General features: G+C 61.1%; 1 protein-coding gene across 14 annotated transcripts in view; it reads right to left on the bottom strand.

The window, feature by feature from the left end:
- Nucleotides 1–514: 514 nt before the first annotated feature.
- The window catches only part of COL20A1 (collagen type XX alpha 1 chain), a 34,579-nt gene continuing 21,543 nt past the window's right edge, over nucleotides 515–13,550 (bottom strand). For 4 of the 14 annotated variants that reach the window (XM_078372100.1, XM_078372102.1, XM_035302882.3 and 1 more), the window contains 16 exons: nucleotides 12,989–13,131; nucleotides 12,636–12,745; nucleotides 12,058–12,216; nucleotides 11,895–11,972; nucleotides 11,036–11,122; nucleotides 10,192–10,245; nucleotides 6,654–6,749; nucleotides 6,517–6,570; nucleotides 6,284–6,337; nucleotides 5,923–5,976; nucleotides 4,965–5,036; nucleotides 3,457–3,492; nucleotides 3,300–3,366; nucleotides 2,944–3,114; nucleotides 1,865–1,942; nucleotides 515–722 (listed from right to left, as the gene is read on the bottom strand). In XM_078372100.1, the coding sequence (XP_078228226.1) occupies nucleotides 1,890–1,942; nucleotides 2,944–3,114; nucleotides 3,300–3,366; nucleotides 3,457–3,492; nucleotides 4,965–5,036; nucleotides 5,923–5,976; nucleotides 6,284–6,337; nucleotides 6,517–6,570; nucleotides 6,654–6,749; nucleotides 10,192–10,245; nucleotides 11,036–11,122; nucleotides 11,895–11,972; nucleotides 12,058–12,216; nucleotides 12,636–12,745; nucleotides 12,989–13,131 (1,288 nt within the window). In that variant the 3' untranslated portion in view covers nucleotides 515–722; nucleotides 1,865–1,889. Of the gene's footprint in view, nucleotides 723–1,864; nucleotides 1,943–2,943; nucleotides 3,115–3,299; nucleotides 3,367–3,456; nucleotides 3,493–4,964; nucleotides 5,037–5,922; nucleotides 5,977–6,283; nucleotides 6,338–6,516; nucleotides 6,571–6,653; nucleotides 6,750–10,191; nucleotides 10,246–11,035; nucleotides 11,123–11,894; nucleotides 11,973–12,057; nucleotides 12,217–12,635; nucleotides 13,132–13,550 lie in introns of all 14 variants that reach the window. The other 10 variants (XM_078372101.1, XM_078372103.1, XM_078372106.1 and 7 more) reach the window with 5 other exon arrangements.

Raw genomic sequence — 13,550 nt, 5'->3', positions numbered from 1 at the left:
CAGAAGCCTGCTGAGGGATGACCTTGCCCTGAGACCCTAAGGACCAGGGGCTGATGGTGCCAAGTCTCACAGTAATGTCCCTGCACAAGGAACTCCGCACAGGGCTGGGCAGGTGAGGGATGGCCACTCACACACAGAATCTAAACTCCTTCTTGGGCGGGGGACAGAGGGGATGATGAGGCAGACAGATGCAAAGGCATTGGGACTGGGAGGGGTGCTGCTCTGAGGGAGGAGCCAGCATGCAGGTGACCGGAGGGCCAGCAGTTGAGCTGCTGTCTGCATGAGGTGCAGAGTGAGGAGGCCCAGCAGGGCCTGGCCGAGCATTGATGAGGCCCAGGGGCGGAGCATGCGGTGGGCCTGTGTGAGAGCCGCACTGCTGCCCTCCTGACCTCGATTCGTCTTCAGCCTGGCCCCTCCCCTCCCCCACTGGGCTGGGGCTACAGGGCCTCAAGGTGGGGTGCACAGAGCCAAGGTGGGGGACACCCTCCAGGAAATGACTCCTGCCCCACGTGGATGGGCGAGCACTCGGTGGTTTATCTGCACTTGGAAATGCTACAAAGCCAAGGGTGTGGGGTGGGCTGAGGCCGCTCCTTCCCCCTCCTTCCACCTGCAGGCTCTCCCTGAGTTTTTGTCCTGGCTTCTCCAGGATGTGGTTGCTCTTGGTGTCCAGACAAACCCAGAGAGGAAGACGCAGGGTTCCGCGGGGCAGTGCAGAAAATGTCCTGGCAGGAGAGAAGGGCGGACAGATCTGAGAGGCTGAGGACAGCTGGGCACCAGCTCAGGGCCAGCGTTGGCACTGTGGCCACCCCGAGAGCCCACATCCTGGGTTTCCACACACCGTGTCCAGCAGGGCCAGGGGTGGCGGGATTGTGGGCAGAGTGGTGGGCAGGCAGAGCCATGGGCAGGGCCCTGGGCGGGCAGGACTGTGGGCAGGACTGTGGGTGGGCCGTTCTCTGATGGGTCGCTGGAGGAGAAGCAAGGCTGCTTGTCCCTAGCCCTGGAGTCTGACCTGACTCTCAGGCAGTTGCCCTCCTGCCCCATCCTGACCAGGAGCCCCTGGGTCTTCTGCCTGTGTTCCTGGGCCCTCCTAGCCCCGGCAGTCACCTGGCTCAAAGGCACTGGCCCTGTCACCGGCTCCAGGTCTCACACCCAGCACCACGCTCTGGCTCCTAAAGCTATTTGAGGCTGCAGCTGTGCTGCACCCACCTGCTCCCTGTCCCCACGCCTGCTCCCTGTCCCCACACCTGCTCCCTGTCCCCACGCCTGCCTCCTATCCCCACGCCTGCCTCCTATCCCCACGCCTGCTCCCTGTCCCCACACCTGCTGCCTGTCCCCACGCCTGCTCCCTGTTCCCACACCTGCTCAGACCAGCCCTCAGCTAAGTTTGGACACAGGGACCACCTTCCCAGGGCTTCCTGAGGAAGGCAGAGGTTACCTGGTGCTACCATCTCCCCCACCCTGCCTCTCTCATCGACACACCTGGGGCCACGCAGGCCCCTCCTGGGACTCCTGTGAGCCCTCCCACAGCTTGCCCAAGTGTCCACTGTGCAAACACCTGAGCTCCACCCTCCCTGCTGCACTAACCCTGGTCAGGGCCTCCTCCACCCCGGCCTGCAACTCGGCAGCCCACGAGATCACGCAGGGTCCTGGCATGCCAGTCCATCTCCAGGATCCCCCGTTCCTGTTGCCCCCACGGGGTCCGCAGTTGACCCTGCTTTTCCCAGGGCCACCCGCCTGCCTGTGCTGGGCCCCGTGCTCCTAGCACTCCACTCTGGACAGCATGAGGCTCCACGCATCGGCCCTTCAGGAGCTCCTCCTTCCCAAATGCCCTCAGCCCTGGTAGGCACAGGTAGCAGAGGCTCACCTGCGGCTCCCAGAGGCCCTGGGTCCTAGCCCCTCTGCCGCCCAGGGCTGCCCGTCTGATCAACAGCTCTAGGTTCCACTGCAAGGAAAAGGAAGCATATGAAGACAGAGAAATACAGAGGCTTGGGCCCTGTCCTGATGGGGGCAGAGGGGTTCAGGGTCCTCCCTGGGCACAGGCAGCAGGTGCAGTCCTCAGATGGAGGCTGAGAGCTGTGGGTGGGGGCAGCAGCATGCCGGGTCCCTGTGCCCCATACAGGTGCCTGTCACCCTTGTCTACACAGGTAGGTACAGAAGGGGCCGTTTATTCTGAGCAGTGATGCGCCCTGCATCTGCCAGGCCGTAACCAGGCCACCGTGGGCAGCTCCCAAGGCCGGGGCAGGGGCCCCCACAACCCATGGGGCTCCCTCCAGGTTGCCCCCAGTTTCCTGAGATGTCTGTGGGGTAAGGGGTGGGATTCAGCTGATGCCCGAGCAGAGCAGACATGCCCCCGCTGCTGCCCCGGCCAGTGCAGAACTGTTCTTGTCCAGCTGGGTCATCCCCTGGTCCGTCCTCCCCACGGACGCCCCTCTCTGGCCCCAACTCCCCGAATCAGCCTCTCCTCCATCTCAGTGTCCAGGCCATGACCTGCCACTGCCGCCTCAGAGGAGGAGGACTGCCAACCAGGTCACGGGAGCCTGCGGCTCTGTACTGAGTGGGGAGAGGCGGGGGAAGCAGCAGCCAGGAGGACGAGAGGGTGGGAGGATGGGAGGACAGGAGAGGGAGGGAGGAGGATGGGAGGGAGGCTGGGCACTCATGGGTGGCCCTAAGCGGGCAGCTCATGTTTCCTGGAGACTGGGAAAGGGTCACCTTGAGGTTCCTGGGAGGCCAGGCCGAGGCCAACCTCTGTGCCATGACTGGCTTTGTGTGGGCTCAGGAAAGCCCCGTGTCCTTATCCTAGCACCCCAGAGGCTGGACAGTGGCGTCTCCAGGAGTGGCTGCTGTGGTGACACAGAGTGAGACCCCAGCCCCAGGACCAAGGGACAGCCGGGCCCCACCCCCCCACACTCCCTCCCTGTACTGGGGAGGCCAGGAGCCCAGTACCTCTGCCCTCAAGATGGCCGCCACCATGCCCCCTTCTTCCAGGAAGCAGGGCCTCGATGTGGGTGCCAGGGGACCCCAGGGGCTCAGCACCTGGCTCCAGCTTCTGCTCCAAGATGGGCATGGGGGGCCTGGTGTTCTCGTGGAAGAAGGAGTCGAACTTTGACACGTGTGCTGTGGGGAGGAGGGGTAACAGCAGGATGCAGTGGGGGCCAAGAGGTGCGAGACCTGTGCAGGCCACGCCAGGACACCTGGCCCAGGCATGCTAATGGTGGGGGAAGGTGGCCTCCCCCGGTCTGGCCAGTGTGAGGACAGACGGGTGTACTGGGCACAGGTGCAGGGCTGCTGGCCTCACTCACCCTGGATGGCGGACTCACAGGCCTGGCTCACGAGCTGGTAGAGGGTAGCGAGGGACTGGGGCTCACCCTACAAGGGAAGACAGAGCAGCTTTGGGACCCGTGTGGCCAGTGCCTTCCCAGGAGGACCCACGCTGAGCCAAAAGACAGCTTCACTCACCTTCTCACCTCGTTCCCCTTTGGGCCCTGGCAGTCCCTGATGAGGAGGGAAGAGAAAAGAAGTCAGCAGAGATGGCCTGAGACCACAGGTGAGAAGTGAGATGGCCCTGGGGTGGATCCTGGCTGGGCAGCCCGACAGCCACAGAAGTGCCCTGTGACCTCACAGGGCAAGTGGAGCCAAAACCCCATCCCAGATTCCCAGCTCCTAGGAGCCTGTGGTCCTCCCCTGCACCCCAGAGCAGACACGGGAGAGGTTCTGCCTCGGAGTCCCAAGTGGGGCTGGAACTTGTACCACAAAGGATTGGCCTCTGGCTGTATATTTTGTCCTAGGGGAGATGGCGGCTGTGGGGTCCTCAGAGCTGGGACACTGCGGAGAACAGACCCTCCCTGGGCCCAGGCCAGGCCTGTGCCGGGCACTTCCCTGGCATCTTCTGTGTTCCTCCACCTCCCCAGCTCCTCTGGGAACCTGGAGCCCCCCTAAGCAGGGGCCATGGAGCTGCTGCTTAGCGGGGCTGCAGGCAAGGCATCCCCCAGGGGATACTACAGCTGCCTCTCCCACATCTGTCCCCCACCCCCATGGAACCTGCAGCCCTACTACCTCCCCTCCACCAGGTCTGTCCTGGGTGGGGCTGGAGGAGGTACAGAACCAGCCCCCAGCTCCACTCTGCACCAGCACCAAGCTTCCAACTCAGAACAGGCCTCCATCAACAAATGGGAAGTCCCTGAGCGGTTGACAGGAAGTCCCTGACCAGTCAACAGGAAGTGTCCTGGGGTGGTCAACAGGAAGTCCCTGAGTGGTCAACAGGAAGTGTCCTGGTGTGGTCAACAGGAAGTCCCTGAGCAGTCAACAGGAAGTCCCTGGGCGGTCAACAGGAAGTTCCTGAGTGGTCAACAGGAAGTTCCTGGGCAGTCAACCGGAAGTGTCCCTGGGCGGTCAACAGAAATCTTGGGTGGTCAACAGGAAGTGTCCCTGGGCGGTCAACAGGAAGTCCTGGGTGGTCAACAGGGACCAGGAAGTTCCTGGTCAGTCAACAGGAAGTGTCCCCGGGCAGTCAACAGAAATCTTGGGTGGTCAACAGGAAGTCCCTGGCTGGTCAACAGGAAGTGTCCCTGGGAGGTCAACAGGAAGTCCTGGGTGGTCAACAGGAAGTCTCTGGGTGGTCAACAGGAAGTTCCTGGTCAGTCAACAGGAAGTGTCCCTGGGTGGTCAACAGGAATTGTCCCTGGGCAGTCAACAGAAATCTTGGGTGGTCAACAAGAAGTCCCTGAGTGATCAACAGAAAGTCCCTGAGTGGTAAACAGGAAGTCCTGGGTGGTAAACAGAAAGTCCCTGAGTGGTAAACAGGAGGTCCCAGGCAGGCAACAGGAAGTCCTGGGTGGTCAATAGGAAGTTCCTGGTCAGTCAACAGAAAGTATCCCTGGGTGGTCAGCAGGAAGCGTTGAATGTGGGGCTTGTACCCTTCACTCTCCCACCTTTGGCTGGCTGGTGGGTGTTGGAAGTGGACTTACTGTGGGTCCCACAGCCCCTGGGGGTCCTCGGTCTCCAGTAGCGCCCCTGGCTCCTGCCATGCCCTGGAAGCCCTACAGAGACACAGAAGTCAGGGTTTGGCTTAGGTCCCAGCAAATCTGCTCTCACTTTAGCCCTGGTTCCCAGACATCCCAGGCTCCCCCTAACCTGACAAGGGCAAACCCCCGGCTGGCCCCAGCCTCCCTCAGGCCATTCCTCTGACAGGCTGTGCCTCCCCTGTCTCTAGGCCCTGCCTCCCCTGCCCTGCAGCTCTCCTCCAGTGCTGTCAACACCCACGCCGCTCTAAATGTCCCCAGCTGTGCCAGCTGCCTCAGCGTGACTGCAAGGTGGGCTTCCCCTGAGAGAGGTGCTTGCAGGCAGGCAACTTGGCCTGCCCAGCACCCAGCCCGAGGCTGATGCCGGGAGACCCCCTCCAAGGTCTCCCAGGAACTGAGTTCACAGCACAGAGCACTGGGAAGCTTGTCCCCTGCCTTCCAGCAGAGATCCCAGCCCCAGGACCAGGGTACACAGAGCGAGGCCTCAGCTCTGTGGAGGGCTGGGGCTGCTGAGCTCTGACACCCTCTCCAGAGACTAGGAGGAAAAAGCAAGTCCCACAGGAGAGGTCAGCAGGGACTGGGGCCATGTCCCCACAGCCAGCCTGGCCCACCTGCCTGCCCCAGGACACCCAGGAGCCCTGGCCCTCCTGGCACCGTGGAGCCTCATGTGCCTGCAGATCTGCCCCATGGGTGCCAGATAAACCCTCGCTTGGGGGCAAAGTGCTCCTGGGCAGATACCCATCCAACCACAAGGCTCTGCAGCAAGTTCCAACAGAACTGAGTCCCTCCCTGGCCACTTCCTGGGGTGAGGTGGGTGGCAGCGGGTGTTCAGACTGGCCTCTGTCTGGCCCCTGGAACCTAGGAGCCCTGGGTGGGGGTGGGCTCATGGGAGGTCAGTGCTTACCCTGGGGCCAGGGGGTCCGGGCAGACCAGCAGTTCCCTCCAGGCCCCTCATTCCCTGATGGCAAAGGAAGGGGTGAGCTGAGTGGGCTTTGTGTTTGCACCCACCCATCCCATGGTGACAGCCCGCAGCAGCACCCAACATGCCCGATGACCCCCACCACGGTGATGGCTCCTGCCTGGGGTGGGCTGGAGCCCCCCTGCCTTCTGGCCATGCCATGCCACAGGCTGAAGGGGGTGAGCACGGGGGGAGGCAGGCACCCCGGAGGAAGCACTTCCCCCTCCCCCCTGTAGCCCCCATCTCCGAGACCCACCAAGCCAGGCTCTTCCACCCTGACAAGGCCCTCCAAGCCCACAGCCAGCACCTTTGGTCCCTGGAGGCCAACTCTTCCGGGGACGCCTTGGTGGCCGGGGTGGCCCTGGAGAGAACAGAAGGGCCAGCCAGGCAGGGCCAAGGTCACATCCAGAAGAGATGGCCCTTCCTGTGAGCCTCACCCCGACACCTGTGCCCCCCTGCACAGAGGCCCCTCGGTTCTCTTCCCCACCTCCATCCCTGTCCTTCCCCCCACCCATGGCCCCCTGGTCCCAGCCATGCTACCTGTAAGCCTGGGAGCCCGTGGTCCCCCTTCTCTCCTTTGACCCCTGGTGGACCCTGGAGGGGAAGATAGGCTGGGCAGCAAAGCGGAGGTGGCACAGGGCAGGAGGGTGGGGGAGGGGGAGGAGGGTGACACCTACCACAGGCCCCTGGACTGCACGGCCCTGGGTCCCTGGTGACCCCTGCTGGCCTCCAGGGCCTTCTGGTCCCATCTGTCCGGGTGGCCCCGGCTCTCCCTGGAGACACAGGCAATGGGAGAGCCTGAGAAGGGCATGCTGGCCGCCCTTCCTGTGGCCCCTCCTGTGGTGCCTCTGTGGCCCCTCTGTGGCTCCTCCTGTGGCCCCTCTGGGTCACAGGCAGCCCTCCTGGCCCTCTGGACATTCAGACCCAGGCCCGTGGAGACGGCTCCATTAAAGGAGCAGGGGAAGCCCCAGCACCCTCACTGCCCACCCTAGGAGGGTCCAAGAGAAGCTGGTGTCACAGTAGGCGTCTGCAGAGCTGGAGAACTGCAGAGCTGAGCCTGTGAAGCAGATCCACCCAGCCCAAACTGTCCTCCCCTGCCCAACTCTGGGTTCCAATGCAGGTCCAGGGGGCAGAAATAATTGAGGAAAAGCCAGAGACCCCCCACAGGCCAACTGTATGGAGGAGACAGAAGACTTTCTTAAGCCCTGGACCCCAAAACACTAGACTGAGGCTTTATGGGAAATCCAGCCCTGTGGGGCAGAGGGCGCTGCTGCTATTTAAACTCAAATATCTTTTTTTTTTTTTTTTTTTTGTGACGGAGTTTCACTCTTGTTACCCAGGCTGGAGTACAATGGCGCGATCTCGGCTCACCGCAACCTCCGCCTCCTGGGTTCAGGCAATTCTCCTGCCTCAGCCTCCTGAGTAGCTGGGATTACAGGCACGCGCCACCATGCCCAGCTAATTTTTTGTATTTTTAGTAGAGATGGGGTTTCACCATGTTGACCAGGATGGTCTCGATCTGCTGACCTCGTGATCCACCCACCTCGGCCTCCCAAAGTGCTGGGATTACAGGCTTGAGCCACCGCGCCCAGCCTCAAATATCTTTTAAACAAAGCAAATCGAGGTTCCAAACACTGTAAAGAAAACTGCCACCGTCTTATTTATAAGCATCAGTGAAAAATCCAAAATAAAATGTCAGCAAGCTGAATTCTGTCACACGTTATGTGGATAACGAGAATTCAGCGACCACGTCAGATTTTCGGCAGCTGCAAGAATCACCCAGTATTTAGGGATATACCACAATCAACCGCTGATAGCTACATGAGGCACAGTTACTTCCCCATATCCACAACGGCACTAGAGCTTATTTAATGTCCATTCTTGAAGTTTTAAATCTAATACGCTTTAAATCTAATAAGTTTTAAATCTAATCTTGAGGTTTTAAATCTTCGCTACCACATGATGAAATACATCTGCCTCTGCTACCAGGACAACTCTGAAGCATCCGGTGCTAGAGGTGCTTCCGTGAAGCCAAGAAGAAAATGAGAGTATCCACTGTCGCCAGTGCTCTGACACAGTTCAGGAGTGTTCGCCAGCACCAGCAGACAAGAAAAGGAAATCACAGTAACCGAGACCGGAAAGCCGACGGTGAAGTGTGCAGGGGATGCCACTGTCAACCGGGAGAAAGAGAGCTGGGTGCAGAAAACAACACAGAGAGGCCGCAGCCTGTGTGAAAAGGACGAGGCTGGAGCTGGAACGAGAGAAAAGATGTCACTCACAATAGCAACAACAAAGTGGAACTGCCTATGGATGAAGGAGAATAAAGTGGGCCTGGCGGAGAGACCGTCCTCACGCTGTCCTGAGGGCCACAAAAGGCCTGGGAACAAATGGGAAGGTGGCCGTGTTTTTGGATGAGAAGATTCAATGCCATAGAAACACCTAAGTGTATCTATGAAGTACACGTCATTCCAATAAAAACACCAACTGAATTGTTTAGGTTAAACGGATAAGTTGATTCTACAGTTTACTGAACAATGAAATAAGCAAAGAGCCAGGAAAATTCCAGGGAAGAATACAAAAGAGGACCAGCCCCCCCGTATCAAAATTTCAAATAAATCAGTAATAATTTAAAGAAGCATGACCCTTGCACATGAACAACAGACAAATCAACGGGACAGACTGAAGCATCTGAAAAACCCCCAAGTACACAGGGGCCTTGGGATATCACCACGGCTACGGTGCTGAACTGCGAGAGGCTGGCCGTGTCATGAAAGGCTCGGGTGACCAGAATGGGCTATGAAGAGGTAAGCTGGAGTCCTCCCGTCCTCCCCAGCGTGGTCACAAACGCGGAGTGTCGGAAAGGGCCTGGAGGTACCAGGAGAAACCGGGAGCAAGTGCACTTTCTACTCTCAGAGGCTCAGGAAGACCTTTGAGAACCGGACACCCAGTTGGGAAGCCACAGAAGAGAGCAGTAGCATTGACTGCTGACATTATTTTAAAATCTGTATGGAAATGCAGATGGCAAACAAGGTCAAAAGACAGGAACACAGCAAATGCAGTCAAAACTCACATCACAGACACAGGGCTGGTTCCATCAAGTGAACGGTGAGCCGACAAATTAATAAGAGAAAATAACAGTGGAGAAGAAGTCAGAGGACGTCTCCAGCAAGAAAATACTGGCAACGTTCAAAGGGTGTTTGAGGTGCTTGGGAGAGAAATGCATTTCCATCTCTCGAACGGCTCCCAAAGCAGCCAGTTACGCAGGGTGGGGGTGGGAAGCCACCGCTGGCTCCCACCTGGGAGCACCCTACACGGCTCTGCAGAGGCATTTTGGGGCGTCCACCCCACAGCACAGGGGCATGTGCCCTCCCACCCACACTCTCCTGGGGAATCTGAGCCTGAGATGCACCCTCAGTCTTCAGCACAACTGCTCAGACAGAGGGAGCACGGCAGCCCAGGCGCAACGGGGCGCGTGTCTGTGCTCACGGGGATGTGGCACTGTCTGGAAGGATGCTGGGGAGAGGCGGGTGTCAGGGTCGGGAGGAGGGTGGCCTCACCGCAGGTCAGCCACACCTCCGGCATCCTGTGCCATGCTTGTGCGGTATCTGGGTTAGGAAATGATTAGAACTGAACCTGGAGGGCAGCCCTCCCACGCCTGGGGTGGGTGCTGCTGTCATCACTGGGTGCACTGTCTTCAAAATCCCTCTCTGCAGAACTAGAACCCACCCCCGAAACCCCTCCCTGCATGCTGCGCATGTGCTGAGCCTAGACACATTGAAAAATACTCCGTAGACGTAAGTTCCTGGGTCCAGCCCAGCACACAGAAGGCTCCTAGCTCTCGCCTGCCCAGCGGAAATCATGGGCGGCCTTGAGGGCCAGCCAGGCTGCCAACTGGACAGGTGGCCTCACCTCCCTAAGCCTCAGTTTCCCCACCTGGGCCATGGAGTTCATCCTCCCTATCTGGGTGAAAAGGGCACTTCCACCATACCTAGGCCCAGGGCCAGGCACCCAGCAGGCATGTGGGGAAGGCCAGTCCAGACCCCTGGGCCCCTGGTGCGCTGGGGTTCCTGCCTGTCTATAGCCTGGGGAGACCCCACCCTGCCTACGGAGGCTCTATGCTGCTCCCCACATTCTCAGGAATGCACTGGGAGGGGCGTCCTCTTCTGGCAGCTAGGACCCAGGCCCCCCCACCTCCCAGGACTCCCCAAAACTTACCCTGGGCCCTGGGAAGCCCTGCTCTCCTGGGGTGCCATTCCTCCCTGGGAGGCCCTGCAGAGGCACAAGGAGGGCTAAGCCCCCAGAACCACCCCATGCTGGGCCCACCCTGGGCCCCTAGCCCCACCCAGCTGGACTGTCCACTACTGTCCTGGGGAAGGAAGCAGCTTCCAGGGCAAGGGCACACTAGCCCGTCCACCATTCTCACAGGCAGGCAGGTCTGAGTTCAAACCCCGGCCCCCTGAGTGGCCAGGCCTGTGGACACTGAGCTCCAGTGAGTGTGCCTGACTGGTCCCGTGCAGCCAGCTCTGGAAGCCCCAGCCATCACCTGTGGGGTCCTGGAAACTTGGGGTGAGCAGGTCCTAGGACCTCTCAGGACCCACCCCATGGTTGGGTACCTGGCCTGGAGGGCCGCCTCCCCAAGGCCTGAGCAGAAGCCCCTGTGGCTCCTGCTGAGTAAGCTGGGCTGCCAGTACCCAGGACAGTGGCCGTCCAAGTGGCTGTGACCCACGGCAGCCCACGTCGCACCCTGGGCCACAGCACAGTCCTGGATCCCCGCTGCACCTGGGCCCCCTTCCTAACCCTGACACTGGAAAACACTGGATTCCATGCCAGAGGAGGGCTCAGGAGGGGGAGGCCCAGCGGCGGGAGGAAGGGGCTGGTCTAGGCCTCTGCCTCATGGCCCAGGGCAGGTGCAGCAGGAAGGCTCACGAAGTACATCGCAACTCTGCATCAGGACCGGGGTATGGACTGGGACGGGAGGGTCTGGGTTCCACATCCACCAGTGGCAGCACTACGTCAGCCAGGGGTCCCCGGTCACCCAGGGAGACACTGCTGGACTCACTGGGGGTCCTTGGGGCCCTGGGGGTCCAGGGGTCTCTGAGGAACAGGTACAGGCAGACACAAAGGCGGGGCAGGTCTCTCCATCCTTCTGGAAGAAGAGAGACTGCTCATTAGAGAGACCCTGGCTCTTGCCTGACGGTACAGCTGAGCTTAGCCAAGGACACCTGGGCCCCAGGGAAACTTCCAGACCTGCATCTGGAGGTGGGGGGAGGGTCGGGGGCACAAGCGCACGGGGCGGAGTAAGGTCTGGGCACAAGCACATGGGGAGAAGGCCTGGGCACAAGCGCATGGGGTGAAGGTCTGGGCACAAGCGCAGGGGCGAAGGTCTGGGCACAAGTGCACAGTGGGCACGTCCCTGGCTCAGGCCACAAGCCCCTGTATGTGCAGCCAGCCCTGGACCACCCTGCCAGGCTGTCCGCATGAGCCCCAGGATGGAAGGGCACCTTCTCCCTCCTTCGTTCCCCTGTCTGGGCCCCCAGTATGGCCAAGGCAAGCACCGGGTACACGGAGGGGTCACCAAGGACCTGGTGGCGCTGGGAGGGGCTCTGTGGCCTGGCCGTGGGCCCCCTCCTGACTCATCTGCACCTGGCTGGGCCCACAGAGGTGAACTTCCCAGCCTGCCCAGAGCCTCCAGTACTCTTCACCCAGCACGCCCCCTCAGGCTCACCCTCTGGCCCTGAGGCCACCTCCTCTGAAAGCCTTCCTTGATTTCTCCCAGCACAGTGAAAATCTGGACAGGCCAATGCACCCCCAGGCACTGTGATCTCAGTGGGCACTTGCCCTTTCTTCCTGGAACAGGGGCAAGGGATGGGCACACCGAGGCAGGGAGCTCACAGCACTGGGGAGAGGGACGGGCCTACCGAGGCTGGGAGCTCACAGCAGCGGTCCTCATCGGCCCAGGTGTCACTGCACACGATCTGCAGCCTCTGAAGCTGAAACTGCAGTGCAGGGGAGCTCAGTCCTGGAGCTCAGAGAGGCCGCTAGCCCCGTCAGCCAGGCCCAGCAGGGTGAGACCCCACTCACCGCGGCGGAGCTGCTCCGGGGGCCCCTGGCCTTGGCCAGCCTCCCCAGTGTGATGAAGCCGGCAGCAGGAGGGCTGCCCACCTCCCCGAGGGGCCGCTCAGCCACCTTCCGGCAGTCCACGTACAGCCTGACCTTGGAGCGGCCCACAGCCACATGCACCTGAAAGACAGCATGGGGGGTTCCCCACAGTCCAGGCAGGGCCAGCACCCACCTGGGCCCTCCAGCTAGGCCAGAGACGGGGAGCAAAGCCCATCACTAGGGCCTGGGGTCAGGGCTGATGTCACCTCAGGTTTGGGGGGACCCTGGGAGAACCCTCCTTGCTGGGCCTCGGCTTCCCCTCTGTAAAATGGACTGAACAGCGCCGGCTGCAGCAGCCTCCCCAGGGTCTGCAGGACCCAAAGACAGACTGGGCGGCTCTTCCACTCAGGTTAAGACGGAAGAGCCGAAGTAGGCACCGAGCCCCGGGCCAGTGTCACCCCGAGGAAAGTCCTTTCTAGAGAGAGGCATCGGCATCCGCAGGGCCCTGTGGGGGGCTGGGCTGACCCAGAGGTGGGGGAACGGGGGTAGCTTTCCAGGACCTTGTGGAAGCTCCCAAAGAAAATCTTCCTCACTTCCTGTGGGTCGAAGGTGGCCTCCTGCAAGGCAGCCCTGGGGTCTCGGTGGAAGTAGGTCAGGGACTTCCTCCCGGCTGCCGGGGAGGGGGCGGAGCAGGTGAGATGGGGCAGCGGCCAGCTGGGCCTAGACCTTGAGCAGGGCAGCCCCCATGACAGGTGCAGAGCAGCCCGAGGGTGTGAAGCTGGAGGTGACCCTCCGGGGGGCCCAAGGGCCTGGCCTGGAGGCTGGACTTCCTCCGAAGGCCTCCCAGGGTCTGGGGCCTCCCTGCCCCCACTCCTCCTGACTGCGGGGGATGGTGACTCAGGGCCCACATCACCGTCCAGGAGAACCCCGAGAACAGGCTGGAAGTCCTCGGCCGTCATCTGCCACAGTGCAAAGGCCTCACGGGGCGTTTCGGGAAGCAGGCGCACGAGGAAGACGATGGTGTGCTCTGGTGGGAGCGGGGCTGGGTGGATGTCACTGTGGGAGGTTGGCGGGGGAGACACATGAGCAGACCCCAGGGCGGCTAAGCCTGGCAGGACGAGCCGCTCACCCAGTCCCAGCTCCAGTCCCTCTGAGGGTCATGGTGGACCCCTGCACCTTCCCAGCTGCAGACTGAGCATGGAGGCCGTTGGCTCCCTGAGAGCCTGGACTGGTGGGACTACAGAGCTGAGAATCTATGAGGCCACCCTGGGGGTTCCCTGCCTCGGCTTCCCCATGAGTAACATGGGGTACAAGAAGGATAGAATCCCCTCCCACTGAATGCGGAGGGTTCAACAGAAGTGCTTGGAGGTGCCAGGGGCATCCACACAGCCCAGGGTCATCCCAGGTCACGTCCTAGATGACCCTAGCAAGGGCTCACCAAGACCAGTGCTCCCGGAGGTCCCTGTGAGAGTGAG

Source organism: Callithrix jacchus, chromosome 5, assembly GCF_049354715.1.
Source record: "Callithrix jacchus isolate 240 chromosome 5, calJac240_pri, whole genome shotgun sequence".
NCBI classification, from domain to species: domain Eukaryota; kingdom Metazoa; phylum Chordata; class Mammalia; order Primates; family Cebidae; genus Callithrix; species Callithrix jacchus.
This window is presented reverse-complemented; position numbering and strand designations above follow the sequence as displayed.